Source organism: Oryza glaberrima, chromosome 2, assembly GCF_000147395.1.
Source record: "Oryza glaberrima chromosome 2, OglaRS2, whole genome shotgun sequence".
Taxonomy (NCBI): Eukaryota; Viridiplantae; Streptophyta; class Magnoliopsida; order Poales; family Poaceae; genus Oryza; species Oryza glaberrima.
In genome coordinates this window covers 4,884,259-4,906,145 of record NC_068327.1, presented here as the reverse complement: position 1 = coordinate 4,906,145, position 21,887 = coordinate 4,884,259, and the positions used below count along the sequence as shown (strand labels likewise).

At 41.5% G+C, this 21,887-nt stretch overlaps 1 protein-coding gene across 2 annotated transcripts; it reads right to left on the bottom strand.

Annotated features, from left to right (window-relative positions):
• Positions 1-285: 285 nt before the first annotated feature.
• On the bottom strand, positions 286-20,081 carry LOC127762169 (methyl-CpG-binding domain-containing protein 9). Of its 2 annotated transcripts, none has more exons than XM_052286554.1 (11): positions 19,158-20,081; positions 11,859-11,950; positions 11,146-11,468; positions 8,956-10,062; positions 8,156-8,842; positions 6,913-7,221; positions 5,611-5,946; positions 5,171-5,269; positions 4,331-4,759; positions 1,713-3,770; positions 286-1,268 (listed from the first exon to the last, which is right to left on the bottom strand). In XM_052286554.1, exons 1-11 carry the CDS (start codon positions 19,865-19,867, stop codon positions 1,014-1,016), a joined length of 6,405 nt encoding a protein of 2,134 aa, XP_052142514.1. In that variant the 5' UTR covers positions 19,868-20,081; the 3' UTR covers positions 286-1,013. The 2 variants fall into 2 exon arrangements, with proteins under 2 accessions (XP_052142514.1, XP_052142515.1); XM_052286555.1 differs by having other exon boundaries at positions 19,161-20,081.
• Between the last annotated feature and the right edge of the window lie 1,806 nt (positions 20,082-21,887).

Below are 21,887 nucleotides of genomic sequence, written 5' to 3'. Positions count from 1 at the left end.
CAAACATGCCACATACCAACATACTTTTTTTATGCAGTTAGGAGTTAGAACCTTCATTCGCTATTTTTTTAATTAAGGAAAAATACATTCTTGGGCTAGAAAATTACAAAGAAGTTAAAAGAGTAGCAACAATAAACAATATCAGAAGCAGATGATTTTTCATCATTCGTTCCTTTCCCATCCTGACAATCTCCGTTTTTCACTAAAATGAACCAGAAGAAGATTTCACAGGATGGGATTTTTCGTTACCATAAGCAAAACAGAATTTGCAGAATTAGAAACCAGTGAGATATTACGACCACTCGCTCAGGCAGCCGAATCATTGTTGACTAATCATTATTGGTTTCAGTTCAGTTTAGTTACAATCAAAATTATATCTGTCGCAAGATGAATCTACATTCCTATTAGATGTTGCAAACTTGCCAGAAACATCAAACAAATGATCAATACAACGCCCCAGAGCGCCCCCCCTAAACACGACATAAGTACAGACCATGAGAATGAGAAACTAACACCCGCTACACTACCCACTGCGGCTAATAGAGTGAAAGTGGGTAGAAAATGAGACATATCCTCCCTACCTGACATGTCTCCTCAATCTCCTATGGAATAACCTCTACAATGAATAGGGTTAGTCCAACAGAGAAAATTGCACCGGGTACTCCTGGCGGATCAGATCAAAATGCCAGCACTTGCAGGTGCCTCAAACAATTTACATGGTGGCATCAAAGATCGAATGCTCGCACATGGAGTACCAATTCTTCCTTCTGGAACCTAAAACCACAACAGAAGTCGAAAAACGGTAGGCTGGTAGATACGAGGTAAAAGAAAACACAGTCAGGGTTGAACTCTTGCTGGGGTACCGGAACGATGTCTACCACGCTACCCTCCTTAAGCGACGACATAACAGAAGACTTTGTATCATCTATCATCGATCTACTTGACAGCAGGATAATATTCTTTTGCTGCCCGAGAGGCTTCTAACTTTGGAGTCTACAACGAAGAGTCCTACATTATGATGCTAAGGATTCAAGCTCTCTCCTCCTCCTCCCACCTCTGTTTCCAGACCTTGTATTGTCAGCTGGCTCAACGCTTGGAACTTGATCCTTACTGTAGATGATACAATCATCTAGAGTGTAGACCCTGAGCGCGAGTGAGGATACAGTTGATGTCTTCATAGCTGCTGTGAAGGAAGACCAGTACCACCAATCGTTCTTCAAGAACTCAGCTTTTATCATGCCCTCCAACAAGTTAGCCGCCAAAACCATCTAAAAGAGGATGGATGTCATTAATCAGGAAATTGGATAATGCAAAAGAGCTCTCAAGTAATAATTTATACTGCATCTTCACATAATGAAGTTAAAAAATGAAAGGGCTAAATTATAGCTCAGGTCTTGGTGGCCCATAATTCCTGTATCCTGTTTACTTGTGTATCTAGACTTACAACTTAGGAACTAACCACTTGAATCTAGACTTACTGCTAAAAATTTTAAATAAACGGATCCTGTATAAGTAATTTTACAGTTAAATTGAACTGTTGCAGACACAAACAAAGACATGGTAAATTAACGCTGCATGCTTGAGAGTATATCTTAGAATTTCGGAACACTATCAATTTGATGAACGTAAGCCAAATGCAGTATGCCAAGATTACACATTAAGCTACATAGATATATTTCTGTAACAAACAGTGAATAGATAGATTAAGGTACCTGGGATATTGATTCTGCATCTTTGACAAATGCACGCCATGAACGCCTTCTTATTTGCTGACACTTTGAGGCTCTCAGTGCCTCCTCAGGCAAGGCTGCTTCGATGTCAAGCAAGTTTATCTTTTGCTGCTTAAGTATGTGAGAGTTTCGTCCTATAAGAGGCCTCAAGGATGACTCTGGAACCAACCCCCCATTAACAGCTAGCAATCGTGTTGGCTTGCCTGTTGTAGAATGTGCTTCCTCACCAGAAGTATTATCAGGGGTGGGCTTTTTAGATTTTTGCACCTTCTCATCACCCACATTGCCAGGACAACTTTGACCAGATTTGGAAACCTCTTGAACTAGCTTTTGAGCAGACATTGCATTGCATTCCTCTAAAGAGGAGGTCCAATCCTTGAGTTCATCATCTTTTCTGTTTTGACTTTGTACAATTGCAGGTTCAAGAAAAAATGCAGGTGAAGGCACAAATGATGGAACTCCATTGGACCCATTAAGTCCAATCTGCTTTACTGTCTCCTTGTTCGAATCATTTGTGACGAACTTTCTGCAAATTTCTTCAAAGTCATATGGGCATTGCATCAATTTTCTGTCACTGGACGGTTCAATGACAGAGCTACGTTCAAGGGAATCTTTTTCCTTCATATCAGATTTGGTAACCTTCACTTTTGGCTCATCATTTTCTCTGCTTTCATCAGGAGACTGGTGGATTTTACTGCATTTTCCATCATTATGCCCCTCAAACTCTGTAGATATGAGATAAGTCTCATGACATGTTAAACAATGGTATCGAGAAGGCCATACAGGTTCCAAACAGTCGCAGCGATATGTTCTATCTTCAGAACTTAACTTTATCTTCTTTCCTCGCTTTTTCGGTAGATCACTTGTGTCCTGGTCCAATTGCAGACCATACTTTTGTTCCAAAATTACTGCAGCCTTGGTATTTGGAAGCTCCATAAGCTGTTCACTCTTTGGACCAGAAATTGGAGGATCAACGAGAGGAGAACTGCTTTGATGACAGAAATGTCTTTGCCACTGCAAGATAGAGTCTTTCAGTTCCTTCTCCCTTGGGTCATAGTCTCTTAACCAGTCAAGAAGGCACTGGATTTCCTCATCAGATTCATAAATGAAAATAGATGCTGAATTCCAACCTTTGCAATCAAAAGCAGATGGGGGATAACTGTTAACCATACTGATATCTCTCTCCTTGGGTATCAGCATGCTTCCATCAGCCACCAACCAAGGACGTTTACCCGGTCTTCCTATAACCCAGTATAATCGACCAATGGAATCCTTACCCAGACACTCTCTTCTCGATGATGCCATATTAATCTGTGACTCTAGTAAGCTAATTGAATCCTGCAATTTTGAAATGTCATCCGATAAAGTATCCATTTCATTATTATCAGCATCAAGTTCAATTGATTTAGTTGATGACGCTTCAAGATTATCTTGGAATGATGTGCTGGCTCTTTCATCAGGCAACTCTCTTCCAGGTGTGCTAAATTCAGTGTCTTTCAAGTTCAAGTTATCACATGTACTGCTCTTGGCACCTAATGACCTCTTCTCACAACTCTGGGACCCTTCATCAATAGCATCCCCATCAATCTGGTCAATAGCCATTCCTGATGGTTGTTCAGAAAGTCCTGAAGATTTGCGTTCTTCAACCATAGATGCACTGGATATGTCTTTGTCACTTTTGTAAGGCTTGCCTACATTCAATTGCCCATCAGGAACCCCATCAGCTGGGTTGTTTAGGTTAACTCCAACATTACCCTGTTCAGCCTCTTCCAGATGGTCCAATGCTGTGGGCGTGCACTGCTGTTGATTTTCCACGGGTCCAGAACTGTTGTTAAAATGCTGTTCAGTTTTACTAGATCTACTTTGTCTAGCATATGAAGTCCTCATCTCCTCCTTATATTTCAAATCTTTCAATTCAAAATTTGAAGCACGGAACTTCTGCTGAAGATCGCCTAACTTATCTGAACATTGATCTAGATGTTCTCTAATTAGAGCAGTGTTGAGCATTTCGTCGCATAGAAATTTCAGTAAATATATCCTCTGCATTTCAAAGATCACAATAAAATATTAAAACAAATATGTAGGTCACTTTGTCAACTATGGAAATCAGCATACCAGCAAATGCTTAGGCAATCATAGTATTGTACAGTACAATAATAGAGGGCAGGACTCTTAAGTAAAATCAAACCAGACTAAAATTGTATGCAATGTCCATGAAGTAGACATACTTATAACAAGGTATATTTGAAATGGCAACAAGAACTGTATCCAGCAGTATATATTTACCACTGAGAAATAAGAAAAACACATCAATTCCTTACGTGTTGCTTAACTTGGATGTCCAAAGCAACAAAACATTGTAGCTACTATACTATTCCATGGATGACAAAATTAACTTCAAGCTCCAAATTATTGACCTGACCTTAAGTCCTTATAGGTTTAGGGGCCTATAGCAGGTCCAACTTTGTTTTGTATCACTCAAAACTCTAAGAAGCTTATTTTGAGTCATTATTTTGGGATTGAGGAGCCTCTTGGTTTATACCACACATTAACAACAGAGAAGCTTACTTCAAATACAAAGGAAAAAAAAAAAGACAAACCTCTTGCATGTTAAGGTCCCAATATTCCTTCTCTTCCATTGCTGTAGCTAATTTATTAAGTTCCTCTTGAAAGGCATGGGCTTCCTCCCCAACAAATTTCTTTTGCTGCCGTTTCACATCTTGAACACCCTGATCATGATGTGCTTTCGTTTGACCTAACATACATGATGGACAGTACCAGTTCCCTTCTGGTATACGGGCTAGTGGGGGATTCAAGCAGTAAGTGTGGTATTCTGAGTCACATTTGTCACATAGCAGAACACTATCATCGTCCCTATCAATACCACATACTTTGCAAACGCCATCTTCCCATGGAGCTTTAGGTAAGCTGTTCGCTGCAGTTAGAATATCATGTAGCTCCTCGTGCATTTCTGAACCAGCATTCTTGTCCGAGAGGTATTTGTCAAATTTCTCAACAAGGTCAAGCACCTGCACCAGCCAAGTAGAAGGGAAATGAGAAGATAAAAGACTTCTACATAACCCTGACTATAATGTTTTAAAATATGAAACTATAAAAGGATCTATATATTCGAATCAGCATTAGCAATCACATGAGATAACACACAAAGAGGTGGTTTTTTTTTTCAAGTAACAATAACATTGTTTCCATCATTAGATTATGAAACTAAATTGGATAGGTAAACTAAACTGATAATCGTTTACAACAATGGTCTGGCCAATGTAGCTCAAGGGTGCAATGAATGGTGACAAAACCCATGAATGGAAAATGTAATGGCTATTGGTATTTTGTACAATATCTAGTTATTGTGATGGCATTTGGAGGAACAATAAAGCTGAACAGAAAAGCAAAGATGCAACAGAAAAATAGGATTAACCAACCTCTGTCTTGTACAATGACTCAAAACTCTGAGACAATGCAACAACCATTTCAAGCACATCAGGGCGATCACCAAATGCAGTGTGCAGGTTGCGTATTACCTACAGGAAAGCATAATGGCAGCATAATTTGACCAGGGAACTTCTTGCAGTCGAAGACAGAATATTAATTAGAATATGTTTCAGTATTTTTGCACTGCTCAATTAGTTATGCAAATGAACAGCTCAATTTTACATGTAAATGAGCAAGAATTACTATAGTAGGTTCACAAAATATCACCCTAAAAAATTCACAAAATAAACTAACTGCTGTTCCAAGTTGTTACAACAGTGCAAACAGAATTCATTGGATCAACATTAGCAAAACATACATGAAAAATCTTGCAAAATATATCATGTGCATCATAATTGAATAATATTATAAATGTTAAAGTAAAACATACTTCCTGGACATCCTCAAGAAAAGCCTCCCATGATCCATAGTAAGCTCCCATAGCCAACCTTATATCAATTGTGCGGAAGTCCAAAGGGCGGGACACCATACCAGGGAATCCTAGTATGCCTTCATCCTCATTTTCATTGGAATTCACTAGAGTAGTTCCGAGCAAATTCCCAAAAAGTTTGGATTCATCTGAGGAAATAGCAGAGCGCAGGGCAATACGGCACTTCTTCAAGATAGCCTCTGAGATGGAAATAGCATTTCTCTCTTTTCTTGGCTTTTCTGGATTATGTGGTACTTTTACACGACATGCTTCTGTCAACACAGATAGAACTGCTTTCTGTAACAAAAAAAAAAAAGGTATGCAACCAAACAATATTTTAGGCATAGGGATAGGAACTTCTTAAGAACAAAAGAAACACAAAATATCAGCATGGACATCAAATTTAATCTAATGCCAGATCCATTTCTTTTGAATGATGTTTAAGCATGGCCTTGCCATTAGGTCACTTTTTGGCATATACACTACTCCCTCCATCTCAAAATACAACTACTTATGCCCTTTTTTTTATGAGATTAAGGTAGGGGTGAGGAATGGTTGTGATAAGTTGAGATGAGGAAGTAGGTAAAAAATTAATGGGAAAAGGTTGTGATTGGTTGAGAGGTAGGCGGAGAAGTAGCAATATTTTGAGACGGAGGGAGCATATTAGTAGAAATGCAATTTCAACACAGAGCTAATGTCAACATTTTTCCAGTTAAACTAAGCCATGGAAGCATCAAGCATCATCACATCAGCAGAAAATCCGACACAGTCATGAGGGAAGGCATGTGAGTTGAAATTAAGAAAGTTAAAACGTATGACCTACAGCTACAAGAGCTATTAAACCTTGACTAACCAACTAGATAAACATAAAAAACTCATTGGACCACCAAAGCCTCTCATCAAAATCAAAGGTCACAGTGATTGTTCTCATGGGGCTCCCTTTTTTCATCACATCTTTTTTAGGGAATACAATAGACATAATAAAAGCACAAACTATTGGGGAGATACGGAACTATCATGCAATATGTATTACATGATGTATGACAGGAACTCAACAGATGAATTAATGTTGTATGCCAACTTGGCAAGAGTCAAACATATAGGGTACATGAGGACTCCCAAGTCCTAATATAAGCAGAAAAACACATGGTAATAAACCTAAACTAATATGAGACCATGCTTTAAATACTCTTAACATAAAGCAGTATGTGAAAATCATTATTTTGCAGAAGATTGAGCCATAGTTGCAGGGAGCACACTAACCTTAGTTGGTCCAGATGCATTACCCTTGTAGACCTCTTTACTGATTGAATGCTCCAAAATTTTCCTTGCCCATTCCGGAGGTTTTCTCTCCAAAGATTCATAAACGCATTTTCTAATTCGTGTCCCCACATTTGTTGGTAATTTTCTCACAGGCTCCAGTGATTTTGCCCAGTCAGGCAATGTTTTATTATCAGTAGCAGACACCTCAGGAGAATCTACCATGTCAGTATCCTTTTGATCCATCATAAAAACCTTACTTTCTTCATTCACCGAAGATTTGCATATCAAATTTTCAGCCTCCACAAGCAGCTGAAAATACAAGAAGATTAGTGTATAAAGTACAGCATAAGAAAAATTATATTTTCTCCTTAGAGAACACAAGGCTACTTAACATGGAGATTGTATTTGTAGTTTTCTTTACACAACTGCAGATGGAAATGAAGTAGAAAAAGTTACAGATAAGTTATATGACAGACAGTAACGCATTAACGCATCCTTCCAGGTCAGATTTATATTCAGAATGATGTAGCTGGACATGTAATTGCTGTAGCTAGGAAATCTCAATTTCAGCTTTGTTATTCGGAACATGAAAAAAAATTCTCTAGTAACATAAGAGAAAAATAAGAATTTTGTCGCCATAGGCATGATTTAACAGCAAAAATCTCTAAAAACAGATAAAGGGGCTCCCTATAGAACCATAGGAAATATCTTCCTAGATTTGGTTAACTGATTATCCTGCACTGATAGGCAACATCCTTTCATCTATTATTCATAGAACAACAAACATAAAGAATTATACAAGCAGAATAAGGGGTTCTACTGTTCTCCCTCAAGATAAGGTAAAAGTGTTGATATGGTTGGTAACAGAGAATGTTCTATAGAATTATAATAATGATAAACAGTGCAGAAAGTTCACAGCATATTATGAGATATCAAAATTTTTTGTCCAGCTAGCTAGTTTTGCTAGCATATATCTTTTCCTCACAACTTAAAAGAAGACAAAATCGTATAAGGGTAGAAATATAAGTAAAAAACTTGATAATGTTTAAATGAATGAGTGGAAAATAAAAAATTGAAGAAAAACACGAAGAGAAGATAGCAAATACCGTCTTATATGACCGAAGCAAGCTAAAAGTTACATCGGCGCTACTAAAAAAAGCCAACATTCCATATATGATACATAAAAAACTAGATATATTCATCATAAACAGAAGTTCAGCTAAACCAAGAAGCGATTCCTTACCAACGCATCCTTTTCCATGCCAGCAACCCCAGGTAGTGCACCACACAGAATACCACCATCACCTTGTAGACAGCGGAATAATTTCACTCCTTCTCGACTTGAAATATCAGATAAATCCATGCACCCACTTATGGACGAAATGGCTAAAATATACCTTCTTGCCAATTCCGGCCAAGTCAACTTGTTAGCTGTTAGCATGTCAAATTTAAATTCTTTTGCTGAAATGAGATTCTCAGTGTCTTTCTTTCTTCCACGCCTAGTTTTTGATTCTTTAGGATCAATGTTTGGATCTACAAAAATTGCAACCTTAGATAATAGCTCACCAAAAAGAACCCTAAAGAGTGTAAGGTGAACCCCAGGCAACACTACGCCACTGCATCTTCCAAGCGTCTGAGCTGCTGATTTATCTTGAGCAGCTTTCTTCATAGAAGAAGTTTCAACAGGGATGAACAAAGATACAATCTCTTCATTACTGGTTAGACCCGATTCACCATTTGAATATGATGTAGAAACATTTGCAGGGGAATTAATCGGCGAAGTGTGATCCCTGTGAATGTCATTTGATAACTTCTCTTTCTGATCTGCACAAATTGGCCATGGGTCAATAAGTTCATCTTCTAGCTGCTCATATGAAGGAATTTCTTTCAGGCCAATTATTTCAGAGAAACGTCCCAGGAATTCCCATATCTACAAGAAGATTGCAAGGAATCAGATGCAATAATTAGTAGATTTGGACAAGTGTGTACAGGTACATTCGATCAAATAGAAGAGAATTGGAAAACATATGCATAGAGTTATACCTGGAGAACCTCTCCTGCCAACTCTGGCGGAAGCTTATTGCTAATAGGACGTCCCAGAGGAAGTTCACGGATTCTAAAACCACTAGGCTGGGTATGATCCTGTAGCCCAGTCACCACAGACCCATGTCTGCCATATGACATGACGTCTCCATTACTCTGACCATTTTTATGTACAACTCTAAGTGAACCACTTGCAACTGTCAAAGAAGAGACGAATTCAGCCCTGTTGCACAAGAACTGGTAATTTGAACAAGCCCTAGATCTAGGAAGAGATTCTACAATTTCTTGAACGAATTCCAAGTCAAACCCAATTCTATCTTGGTATAGCCATTCTTTGAGTAGTGAATAAGTAGGCTCCACATCATTCTCCTTTTCTACAATTCTCGGTATACTGGGCCCATAAGATGAGCAAAATCTAGTTAATGGAGTGTAAGGACCATTAAAGTCCTGAAATCCACTCCCACTGTCAAATGAATGCTTTTCAGTACCATGTGTGCAGAAGAACACCAAATGGCCATGTTCCTTGTACATTTTTTCACAAGCTTCCATCATAGCACAAGAAATCATCCTCCATACTGAGGAAGGAGATGTTCCCTCAAACGTAAACTCGCCAATTTTGTCAGTCCCAGAGTGTGACGGTACTGTTGGTACCAACCTATTTGAACTATGCAAATCATTGCAACCTAAAGAAGTCATTTTGCTCTCCATATCATTGCTAAAACATGATAAGAAATCTTGATTGGTCTCAGAAGAGTCTGATAGGAGCATTAAGATATTATCATCTGTATCATTAGCAGTATCTTCAAGCAAAGTGTTGTTTTCATTTGTTTCTATTGTCTCAGCCTTTCTTGTACTATTTTGAGAGAGAATTGTTGATGCATCTGGAAGCGGGAACACTGAACATGATATCCTTCTCACCTTAAACAAAGGCCCAAAATTCCCTCCGTCACACACCTCACACTCGAACAGTGAACCAGTAATTCTGTCATGCCAGTAAGACGTAAAACCAACTGGCCATATCTGGTAGGAATTATGGTAGCTTGGCCTTTTATCGATTTCTCCCAAACTGGTGATAAAGAAATCACTATATTGAACAGGTAGGCCAACCTAGAGATACACAACAAAGCAATATTGTCAAATTCAGTATAGGAGCCAACATATAAATATGCAATTCCAGAAACTACAAGTCTGTGCCTTTGGAAAATAACATATGAGAATAGATTTCCCACATGTACATGTAGATCCATTTAGGCTGAGTTCTTTCCCCAACTTTCCCAACTCACCTCCCTCGTTTTCCGCGCACACGCTTTTCAAACTGCTAAACGGTGTGTTTTTTTGCAAAAAAAATATATACGAAAGTTGCTTTTAAAAAACCATATTAATCCATTTTTAAAATAATAATAATAATAAATGCTCCCTCCATCTACTTTTGATAGTCATATTTCATCTTGACACATAGACCAAGGATAAGTAATTCTACTTATCATTCATTTAAACATGCTACTAGTTATTCCTCGTAAACAAGCGATTCGTTAATATTTACATTTCTCGATGCCCATGTAGCCAATCTTGTGTGGAAGAATAGAGAGTCACGCATTAAATCCGAGAAAGTCATTAAGAGAATAGGTTGTTGGATTGAAATATGCCTATCAAAAATAAATTTTTCAGATTTGGAAATATGACTATCAAAAGTAAATGGAGGGAGTACTTAATTATTTATAAGAAAATGAGTCACTCCGTTTTGCGTGTGCGGGAGGCGAACACAGCCTGCCATCAATTAATCCTCGAAAAGTCAAAATTGATCAAACCTTTCAGAATTTAAACCAGCCATCATGTCTTCTATACATTTGTCATGTACTCCCTCCGTCCCCTAATATAAGGGATTTTGACATTTTGCTTACACTGTTTGACCATTCGTCTTATTCAACAAATTTTGGAATTATTATTTTTTTTACTTACTTTATTATCCAAAGTACTTTAAGCACAACTTTTCATTATTTATATGTGCACAAATTTTTTGAATAAGACGAGTGATCAAACAATGCAAGTAAAATGTCAAAATCCCTTATATTAGGGGACGGAGGGAGTAAATATTTAGGATGGTAGTATGGTACATGTACATGTGGTTCTGCAATTTCTAAAGTGGACAGTGGATAGAGAACTATATAAAATGGACAATAAGATACTCACAGTACGATGATGTGGTCGACGGCTACTATTTTCCCCAAGAAATTTTGGAGGCTTTGATGAACTTTTGTTTTCTGTAGAACTAGGCTCTGTTGCTTTTGTGTAAAAAGATGGATCCATAAAGATATTGGCACTTCCAAGCTCGTGGTTCTCAGCAAACTTGGGTAATGATGATGTCTGTGGAAGATCCCTTCTCTTTCTGCGCAAATGAATTGACCTTTGCACTATGTTTCCATCAGCCATGATATCACGGTCCATGGAAGTAAATTGTTGTCTCATGCTCAGACAATGAGCAAGACCAAATGCTGGCATAAACTGATTCCCATCTGCGACAAGAGAGAAAGTAGCGGAGTTGTCATAAGCTGCACCAATAATAGTCACCTTTGAAGCCACACAGGTATAAGATACACAGCATAAAACACCATGCAGGAGAATTCAAATATTGGTAAGGCTCACAAATTTCTGGGAATTATCATGAAGTTGAAGTTTACAGACAAGCACGTGTTATGCCTAACTGAGCAAAACAACATACGATGAATTTCTTGAGCAACTATGCACTGAGTATAGCAGCTAGCAGGATTTGATGTTGATGGTTATCACTTAACACAAAAAAATGTTCTTAAAAAAGTTACAGGGCTTTGAAGGCATAGTAAATTTCCAGCCAAAAGCTTCTACACATCTCTCTTGCCTAGATATGATTGTTCTCTAATCCTTACCATAAAGAGCAGTGTTCTTTAAGTGAAGCCCCTCAAAATGTGGCAGCTGCACAGCAAACTCAGTCAAATGCGCTCCATCTGCAGCATTTGTTCTGCAGATCAAAAGGATATATTAATTAGTGATAATAGTGTCCGTATGACAAACATCATTAGAAAACTTCCAAAAGCTTCAGATAATGTTAGTCAGAGCAGCCAAAAACACTCTGGGTTACTTGCAGTTCCATTTTGCTTTGCAACAAACCAGAATTTCAAGAGATCAGAGGTGTTTTCCTTTGTACAGATTTTTCAAGTGAATAGTGATCAAAACAGGTCCACTTGACAAAAAAAAAACACAAATATCATTATTCATGTGTAACTATGGAAGGATTGCAGCACAATGAACTATAGAGAATACAGCACGCTTTCAGTATAGCACATAAACAAGATTCAAACAATAAGACCATGGTTGGAACACATGGATCAGGTAAATCATTTTATTGTAGCTATGCAATCAACATAGATTTGAATCATCTTCCCAAAACTCAAATTCCTAGATTTCAATCATCTGATATTATTCTCCCCCTACTTTTCTCCACTGATACCAAACAGCACTACATGAAAAAAAAAAACCTAAAACAAGCATATTAAAGCAGATGGTTAAGGCCATGAACAGAACAGTTCCAGAGAAGGATCAACATAGCAAGACACAAATTCCGATGTTATGTCAAAACCAGTAGGCACGATGTGCTGAAGGTTTAGGGCTCCTATGGATCACAAGGATTTTACACGATTTTCACCAAACTAATTCAACACCCACAAAAGTCCTCCAAAATTCCTATGTTCCAAAGAAGGCCTTAAACGCCTCAAAGAATTGCAGACCTATAATTGTTGATACCCTAGATGCAAAGCACCAGATGAACAGAGCAACAAACCATTAACCCCTCCAAAATCCTCACGGAACCACCTGTACCACCAACAGAAAACGAAAAAAATTAGACTCAGGCCTAGATCTATACCTCCAGATGGACAGATTTGCGAATCGCTCGCTGTCCTATCAGTTCAAGAGAGATTCAGCGTTGATTGCAAAAGAGCGCTGAAGAAGCAAGTTAGAGATGATCTCTCCCTCACCCTTCCCCCTCTCCCTCTCTTAGATGATCTCTTCCTAACCCTTCCTCTTTTCCACCTATTTTTTCAATACTTCAATTGAGGAGATGGATTGCAAGGAGTCTAGGATGATAGGCCATATATAAAGGGTAAGGTCTAGGGAGTATAGACTAAGTCTACCAACTCCATGAAAAGGCATGCAAAAATTGTGACATCATTAAAATAAATAAATAAATATATATATATACTAATAAATTTGATGTCATAATTCCAGCACATATAATCTGGCAAAACATCTCACTTGCCAATTGAACAATTCTAAAAAAATAAATTGCAGGGATCTAGTTGAACAATTCTAAAAAAGCAGTTGTGCGGAGAGCTACAATTCTCACGTGCCAAACTCCATACGCAAAACAAGTAAGAAAATACTTTCTTCAATCTGTCCAATCCGATTTTTTACTCCAATCAAGTAGTGGAAACTTTGCTTTACATTCCAATCATTCATCCGTATGTGTTTTACTTCCTGATTTTATGTTATTGTAGCTATCTAAAATATGGTTCGACATTGTTTGTCCATCAAGGAAATAAAGATTAGCTATTTCAATATGTCTAAATCTATACGTTCTTCAGTGATGTGAGAAACGTTTTGTGTTTGTGGTATGTTATTGATTAATTCTATATATGGTCGTCTTACCATCATTTACAAGTAGAGATATGCACGATCATCTCTTACTAAATTTACAACTAACCACGATTAATCGTGTGACTTGCTATTCGGTCAAGTCGTGGCACTCTAGTCGTGTGGCTTGACCAACTTTACGACTAATCGCGGGACTTGATAACAATTGGCAATATGTTGCGCTCAACATGACATAAGGCATGTCCCATTGGCCACTGCCAATGTCAACACCAAGAGAACTCAAGATAAGAGTCTTCTTTTTCTTTGACAAGGCCAGTGATGGAGCCGAAGACGATCGTTTGAGATGGAGTTGGCATGGGTGTCAGCACAACTATCAAAATGCCACAGAAAACAACATAACCCACTTGACCAATGATGATATAATATCATCTACCATAGACGCAATGTTATTGAAGGTGGTTGTTCATGTTGTCAATGGTTGTTGTGACATTAAAAGTGTGGATTGTAGAAAGATAGAATTAGGGAAAACTCTTCACATATATGGTGGGTGTTGGAACAAAGTCCAAACAGTGTATTCAATGAGTATTTTGTATTCAATCTGTCCCTAACTGTGGACAATGCTTACATATTTATACATGGGGTACAAGAGGAAGTTACATCTTTACCCTAGCTAGATGCTTACATATTTAGGGCAGTCGGTAAAACCCCTAGAGACAGGGAGGGCTGCGCCCATTAAGGAAGCGATGACGCTTCCCGAGGGTGATGGCTATTATCCGGGTAAAGGCATGCCCCCGGATAATAGCAGATGCCATCTTGCCCTTGTTAGGATGTCAGAGGTGGTTGGCGGATGCGTAGTGCGTATTAATGGTGCCCCACTACGCTCGTGAACCATTTCTCCACGCTCGAGTATTTTAGCTCCCCGGACACTTCAGGCCTTCGATCTGCTTCGGAGCCATTGGTTAGCTCCGAAGCCAGTGATTGGCTCTAGAGTCATTGATTCGCTCTGGAGTCGTTGATCTGCTCCAGAGTTGTTGGTCTGCTTCGGAGCCGTTGGTCTGCTCCGAAGCCTATGGTAGGCTCTGGGGCGGTTGGTCAGCTTCAGAGTTGGTGATGTGCTTCGGAGCCCTTGGTCGGCTTTGAAGCCTTTAGTCGGACTCGATCATCGGGGTAGCTACTACCTTCGGTCATTCTCCCTTGGTGGATGGCTCCGGGCAGAGTTTCCCTACTGACGGAGGCCGGCTCCGTCATCCGGAGCCATTCCCCCAACAGTGGGGGCGGTTGTTATATATATACCCAATATACCGGTAGTTACAAGAGATCCTCGAAAAGAGGAGATAGAAACAAAAAAAAGTTATACAATCTACACTTTCCTCCAATACCCGCCCGCATGTGCAACGGGAGGATCACAAACGCAAAGACTCGATCTAAAATCAGTAAATAACTAAATAGGTAGGCTTTTGGTCATGATGTACGCAAACTGGTGAGAAGACAGGACATGTAGCACATGAACCTGCCCCAAAGCAACCTTCTCAGAAACAAAGTGAATGTCAATCTCGATATGCTTCGCGCGACGATGAACCGGATTGGTTGTCATATAGACAGCACTGACGTTATCGTAGTAGACAATGATGGCCGAATATGAAGTTTCTTAAGTAATTGCCACAACCAACAACACTCGACGGCGACGTGGGTTGCAGCATGATATTTGCCTCAGCACTAGAAAGGGAGACAGTGGTCTGGTGCTTCGAAGACCAAGCAACTAGATTATCTCCAAGGAAGATGTAGTAGCCTGATGTGGAGCGGCATGAGTTAGGACAAATAGCCCAGTCCACGTCGGTGTAAGCCTGGACTTTGCCGGTGCCAATGTGAAGGCCGATGGAGAGAGTGCCCTTCACGTAGCGGAGAATCCGCTTGTCAAGGATCATGCATGAAGAGGCTCACCTGTTGAACGACATACACCAGATCCGGTTGAGTCGACTTGAGGTAGTGCAAAGCATCGGCAAGACTCCTATATACTCCACTGGGTTATCGAGAGGTGGACCGTCTCTGACATACAGCTTAGCATGTGCATCCGTTGGTGTCGCAGTAGAGTAGAACTCGACCATAGCTGCTCGTTGAAGTAGATCCACGGTGCACTGTCATTGAGACAGGAATAGGCCGTCGGAGGAGCATTTGACGGAGATGCAGAGGAAGAAGTGATGGAGGTCGCCAAGGTCTGTCATGGCGAACTCGGAGTGCAGACATGTCGTCAACGTACAGAAGGTGTGCGAGATCGCATGGCCGAGAGGACGCAGCAGCGCTAGGGCACCGGAAAAGGTAAGAACTCTGAATCTAATACCATGCAGAAAGATAGAATTAGGGAAAACGGCTCACACCTGTTGCAGGGTTGGGGAGGGGGGTAGTTGTGATATATATAGCCAACTAGGACCCTAGCCAATATACCGGTACAAGAGATCATCAAAATGAGATAGAAACAGAAAATGGGTATACAATCTACACTTTCCTCTAATATGGATACTCGGTAATCTGACTTGAGCCTTGGCTCATAACATGGTAAGTACTAGGTGGAGATCATACAATATTGGCTTGAAGGAGAGAAGCACATGGGGAGAGAAACTATAGACTTTGCGGGAGTACTACTTTGTTGATTGTTCTATCTCAAACATGGGGCCCTGATAGAAAATACCTCCTACCAAGAACTTATAAGAGGCAGAAATAACTACAAAAGATATCAGTCTACATAAGTACATAACATGGAAAAAGGAAATTAGACATCTAAAAAAGCAACTTTTAATCTTTGGGATTGACCACCTCAGCTGCCACGATAACCTATGTCTTCCAATTCCTTAATGGTTTCCATGTTCTTATAAACATTTCCCCAACATCTCCTATTCCATGTTCTTATCAAACATTTTCCCAACATCTCCTATACATAAACAGAAGGCATGCATCTGTTGGCATTCATTCAAGACAAATATGCCAATTATGATTGGTTCTAATAGGCCCATATGCCTACGAGCCCAACAACAGTAACATTTTATCGTCAAATCACTATCATGAGATCATTAGACTACAATAATAGGACCAAAGATGGCCTCCCTTAGTAAATTATAAAAAAAATATGAAGTGCTATTCCACTCAAACACCCATGTCAAAAAAAAATTACCAAATTAAACACCTGAATCCAAATTGAATCATGTCCATTTCTAATTAGTAATATGCATGTTTAATTGCCAAATCGAACACCTAAATCCAAGTGTTGATTTCTAACGAAGGTGCCCATGTCCAAGTAGCCTTAAAAGTTAAAATTGAATGGTCTGTACTCTTACATAAAACCTATAAGCTACAAAATTATGCAGCAAGCCATACTATGCTGCTATTTGATCAAATGCACATGTTGGAAGAGCAAACAACATCCTCTCTACATGATGTTAGCCTTCCAAAACGGAAGTCTTCATACGCAAACAAAGGACAGTCACTTTCACATCATACTACGTAAAAAGTTGGTGGAAATGTAGAAAAAAAGATGCATAAATCTATTATATAAAACCAATAGCATAGAGACAAAGACAATCACACTGGCTAGTATAGGCATAAAAGGATTCACCGAACAATTGCAAAAAAAAAAAGGCGGTGATGATTGTAAGCAGCAATGGTGGCAACAATTAGCAAGATGGTGATGAAAAGAAGACTAAGATAGTCAAGTCACAACAAACGCACCAAATCAGAAGAAGGCTAAAAAAAGAGGACTCAAGTGAAAAACTGAATCGATGATAACAGGCCATGATAAATGCGGCAGAAGAGTGGAGATTGAACTCGGTCCAAGATGGACTGTGATCAGCCTAAAAGAAGAACGAGCATGGTACACATCATTAGATCAGATAAGAATGGCAAGTGCCAAACCAAGGAAATAATCACCAAATGTTCTAAATTTGGAATGGCTTCAAAAAAAAATAGAAGGCCATGTAACTTTGATTAAACTAAAAAAATCCTTTAAACATAAAAATCCAAAGGATGTAGAATAAGGTCAATAGAGAAAAGCTGAGAATGTGATATCATGAGGGAAAGCAAGTGATACAAGTCTGCCCATGAAACAGTAACTCGACAGCACAAGATGCAGCAAGGAAACCTGAATGGTCATTGCAATGAGGCTAGAAACACCAACACAAGATAATGCAACGCAACTGGTATCGCTTTCCATGTAGGTCCAAATGGTGCGATAGAGGTCATCAATGCACAACAGCGACAAGATGGTGCACGCTTTAGATCCAAAATGGAGGATGAAAAGGTAGCCAAAAGTGGCATTGCAATTCAAACACCACAGGGAGCTTACTAGGTGTAAGTGTGTCAATTACATGGGCTCTCCCCTGAAAAACCAAAGCACTGATTCATTCTGATAGCAGCAACCCCCAAAAAAACAAAAGCATTGATTCATTCCATGCCAACTACGGATTGGTGGAGAAGTACAGAGTTTCTTTGATGCCGTCCATCTCTTGTACCATGCTAGGAAAATAGGGATTCATGAGGACTCAGTCTAGACCAAAAGCAATATGGTAACAGAAGGGAACTAATACAAACTAGTGCTCTAGTTCTCTTCCCATGCCTTATTTGTTTGTGGCAACTGGCAAGAGCAAATTGGTGAAGCCAACTAGAGGTTTTCAGAACTATGCTGTGTTACCATGTTAGTAGGGAGCATATGTAGTCAAGCTAATGCATTCATGGATAGACCAGAAGCCAAGTACGCAAAACACACGAGGACCCATAGTCTAGACCAAAACCAATATGGACTATAAGTAAACTACAAATTGACTATAATACATGGACCTGCCAATATGCCATGAAGAGAACATGTAGGTTCCTACATGAATCAACTGAGAATGCAAATTACAAATGACATAGGAAAGATCCTAAGACTACAACAGAAAATCAATATGGACTATAAGTAAACTACAAATTGACTACATGGACCTGCCAATCTGCCATGAAGAGAACATGTAGGTTCCTACTTGAATCAACTGAGAATGCAAATTACAAATGACATAGGAAAGATCCTAAGACTACAACAGAATATAATACCATTGACCATACCAAGCAAAGGGTAAAAGCATCAAATCATCTGCACAGTGCAATATATCTGGTTCGTAGCGTATTGGGAAGAAAAGAGACAAGCAACAGTGTGGCACCTAAATTTAGTAATCACTATAACAAGAAGCTATAAAAAGACTAAGGCCACTGCCACATAGTGCTAACTATAGAATTGAAACCCAGTCATTTCGGCATCAATCATGCAACAGGACTAAGATCCAAATGCATCAACAGTCAAACAGAGCAGATAAACGTAACACACATATTAAGTCTGTAACCATGGCAAGCAATGAATTAAAACATCAACCATAACAAAAAAGGGTTCATAGCGTCATCCCAAGCTAACGGGTGTGGCTTAGTCCCACCAAGAATACCATCTGCAGAGCACCAGCATTTCATCGCAAAGCGGCATGAATTTTCAGCACTTTTTAGACCAACGGATCAAGTCAGCCGTAAGCAAAAGGAGTTGAGGAAATGAGAGCTGAGATAACTGCCTGGTGACGTCTCTGGTGGCGACGGCGACGGGGTCCTCCGCGTCCGGGGTGCTCGGCGGGGGCACGTTGATGTCGAGCGGCACGGGGCCGAGCTTCCACCTGTTGGTGCGGGCGCCACGCATCTCGCACTCGGGGCATATCCAGTCCTCGTTGGCGGTGGCGCGGGGCCGACGCGCGCCGGGGGGGCCCGGCGGCGGCGGCGGCGGCGGCATGAGCGGCGGCCAGACGCGGACGCAGGCGAGGTGGAACCCGCGCTCGCAGGAGTCGCAGACGATGGTCCCCCCGGGGTTCTCGGGGAGGCCGCACGCCGCGCACGGGGGCGGCGGGTTCCCACGCCCTGCCTCCCCCGGGTGCCGCGCCGCCGGCGGCCCGAACGGCGGCGCCCTCGCCGTCACCGACTCGATCGCGCTCGCCGCCGCCACCCTCAGCGCCTGCGCCTGCGCCACCGCGTCCCGGTGGATCCCCATCGCCACCTCACGCGCCTCGTAAGGAAGCATCCCCACCTGGCTCACCACGGCGCCGCCCATGGCGGCCGGGGCCGTCGGCTGCGCCGGGAAAAGAGGAAGAGGAGCCGCCGCCGCCGCCGCCGCTGGAACGGGCGGCGGCGCGGGCGCTGGGGCGGGGGCGGGGGCGGGAGGGGGCGTCTCGCACGGCGCCGGCTCGGGCTCCTCGTTGAGGTCGATGACGAGATGCGGCGGGCGATCCATTTCCGGGAATGGTGTGGGGGATCGGGGCTTCGCCGCGCAAGCTCGTTCTAGGGCTACGATCTAGGGCATCGCCTCGCCCCAGCAGCAGCAGCAGCAGCAGCAGGAGGAGGAGGAGGCGGGTGGGGGAGAAGAGGAGGAGAGAGCTCACGCGAGGAGAGCAACAAGCAAAGCAAAGCACGAGCAAAGCGAGGAGCGGGTTAAGCGAGGAGAGGGGAATTCGCGGAGGGTCGAGTCGGGGGGCGAGGCGTGGGGCGGATGATGAGGCCGTGGTGGAGTGGGACCCAGATGTCGGTGACTCAGATGCGGGCCGCAAAAGGTCAGAGGTTTCTCGCTGATGAGGCCTTCCTCCTTTGCGGTTGTGCCGCTGACGTGTGGGCCGCGGTAGGTGTGGGACCCACGTGTCAGGGAGTCGGATGGGGGCCGCAAAAAAGTCAGAGGTCTCGCTTCCCCGGGGGAACGGAAGGGGGGAAGGGGACGTGACGCGAGTCACGCGACGGGACACGTGGCGGGGGGTGAGTGGGGCCAGGCGACGTGGGGAACGCAGCGATGCGGTGGGGCCCACCTGTCGGTGACTGCGCGGGGGGTGGGGTGGGGGAGCGTGGACGCACGGGTTGCGCGTGCCCCGGTGGTGGTGGCTGTGTCCGTCCGCGCGGCTGTTTCTGGTGGTGATGCGCTGGTGTGTTTTGGCTGGGTGTACCCGGCTGGTGTACACAGAGCAGCAGTAATTTTCCTGTGCAAAACTCCATGAACTTTTTTCATAGAGGTAATTGTGGAAAGTATTTTGCTGGGTTTTTAGTGGCTTTAATGGGGGTTATTAATGGAGCAGATATCAGTTTGAACCCCAGATATGGAAGCAATTAATGCATGCTTGCTGTGAATAACTGGTGTAATACAGGTGGGTATTAGTGTGAATATGATTTTGCAATATTATCTGGAGTAATTTTTCTTTATATGGTTTGTCATAATTCGGATTTTTGGTGTATTAGTGGAAAGTATTAAATTCATATTTTCTTTTAGTGACACTCCCTCCGTTCTAAAGATATAAGACATATTAGCATTTTACGTGGTTAGCATCGTGGCTAAGGGATCCCTCAATTCACCGGTTTGCTTAACATGGAATGCAAGCCATCAAAACTGTGTGGGTAATGGGCGAGCATTTCTCCGGCCTAGGCCAAATATGAACCCTTTCGGGGAGGTCTATATGTCCATCGCCTGTCTATGTATCAAAGCCATAAGAAAGATTGAACTTATGAGACTCTACTAGGGTCAATTGGCTCGGGTCGAAGTCGTGTCTGCAAAGCTGCTCGGAGGCAGCCGCTTGTCCCACGAGTTGTTACATGGGGCCAACTAGCTAGCCACCTAGGAACTAGGTTGTGGCAATGTCTTAAGATAGAGGTCGTGACTAAATACTGGTAGGGGAATGCTATGCATGGCTTGACCGAAAATGAGTCAAGGTGAGTAGGGTGGGTCATCCTCTCCTAGAGGGCCACCACATGGTAGCCTCTAGGAAGGAGATGGTTTTCACACTCCAGCTGTCTTACTACGAGAACCCATTAGCATCCCGGGAAGGAGTACATGTGTTCTCATGGTAAGCAAAACGAGTTGATGTGTATCTATCAATGGCCTATACCCGACAACGGTATTTGTATAATATAGGAAACGCTGGTGCTAAAGTATATACGAGTTTGCAATAAAGTAGACGGTAGACAAGGATTTGCATACTGGTTCAAGCCCTCGGGATGAATAATAACCCTACTCCAGTTTCTCCACTTTATATGTATAGTTGTTATCCTTCGAGAAACCTAGACACTTGCTTTGCATTTCTTGCTCCCGAGCACTCTTGAGCACATCAAGTTCACCCAGAACCTCTAGTCAATCAGAGACTTGTGGTTTCCCATGTCTATTGAAGCCCATCTCTCCGACATATTATACATTGATCATTAGTTTATTTATAGTATACAATCAACAGCTACGAAACTAACATTATGAAAAAGTATTTTTTAACACAAATCTAATGACA

Excerpts from the sequence above, each read along its gene's own strand:
- LOC127762169 (XM_052286554.1), bottom strand. The coding sequence starts at position 19,867 with ATGGATCGCCCGCCGCATCTCGTCATCGACCTCAACGAGGAGCCCGAG. Across the intron at positions 10,063-11,145 it reads GTCGACCACATCATCGTACT|GTTGGCCTACCTGTTCAATA; the intron begins GTGAGTATCTTA and ends GTGTATCTCTAG. Across the intron at positions 8,843-8,955 it reads TGGCAGGAGAGGTTCTCCAG|ATATGGGAATTCCTGGGACG; the intron begins GTATAACTCTAT and ends ATCTTCTTGTAG.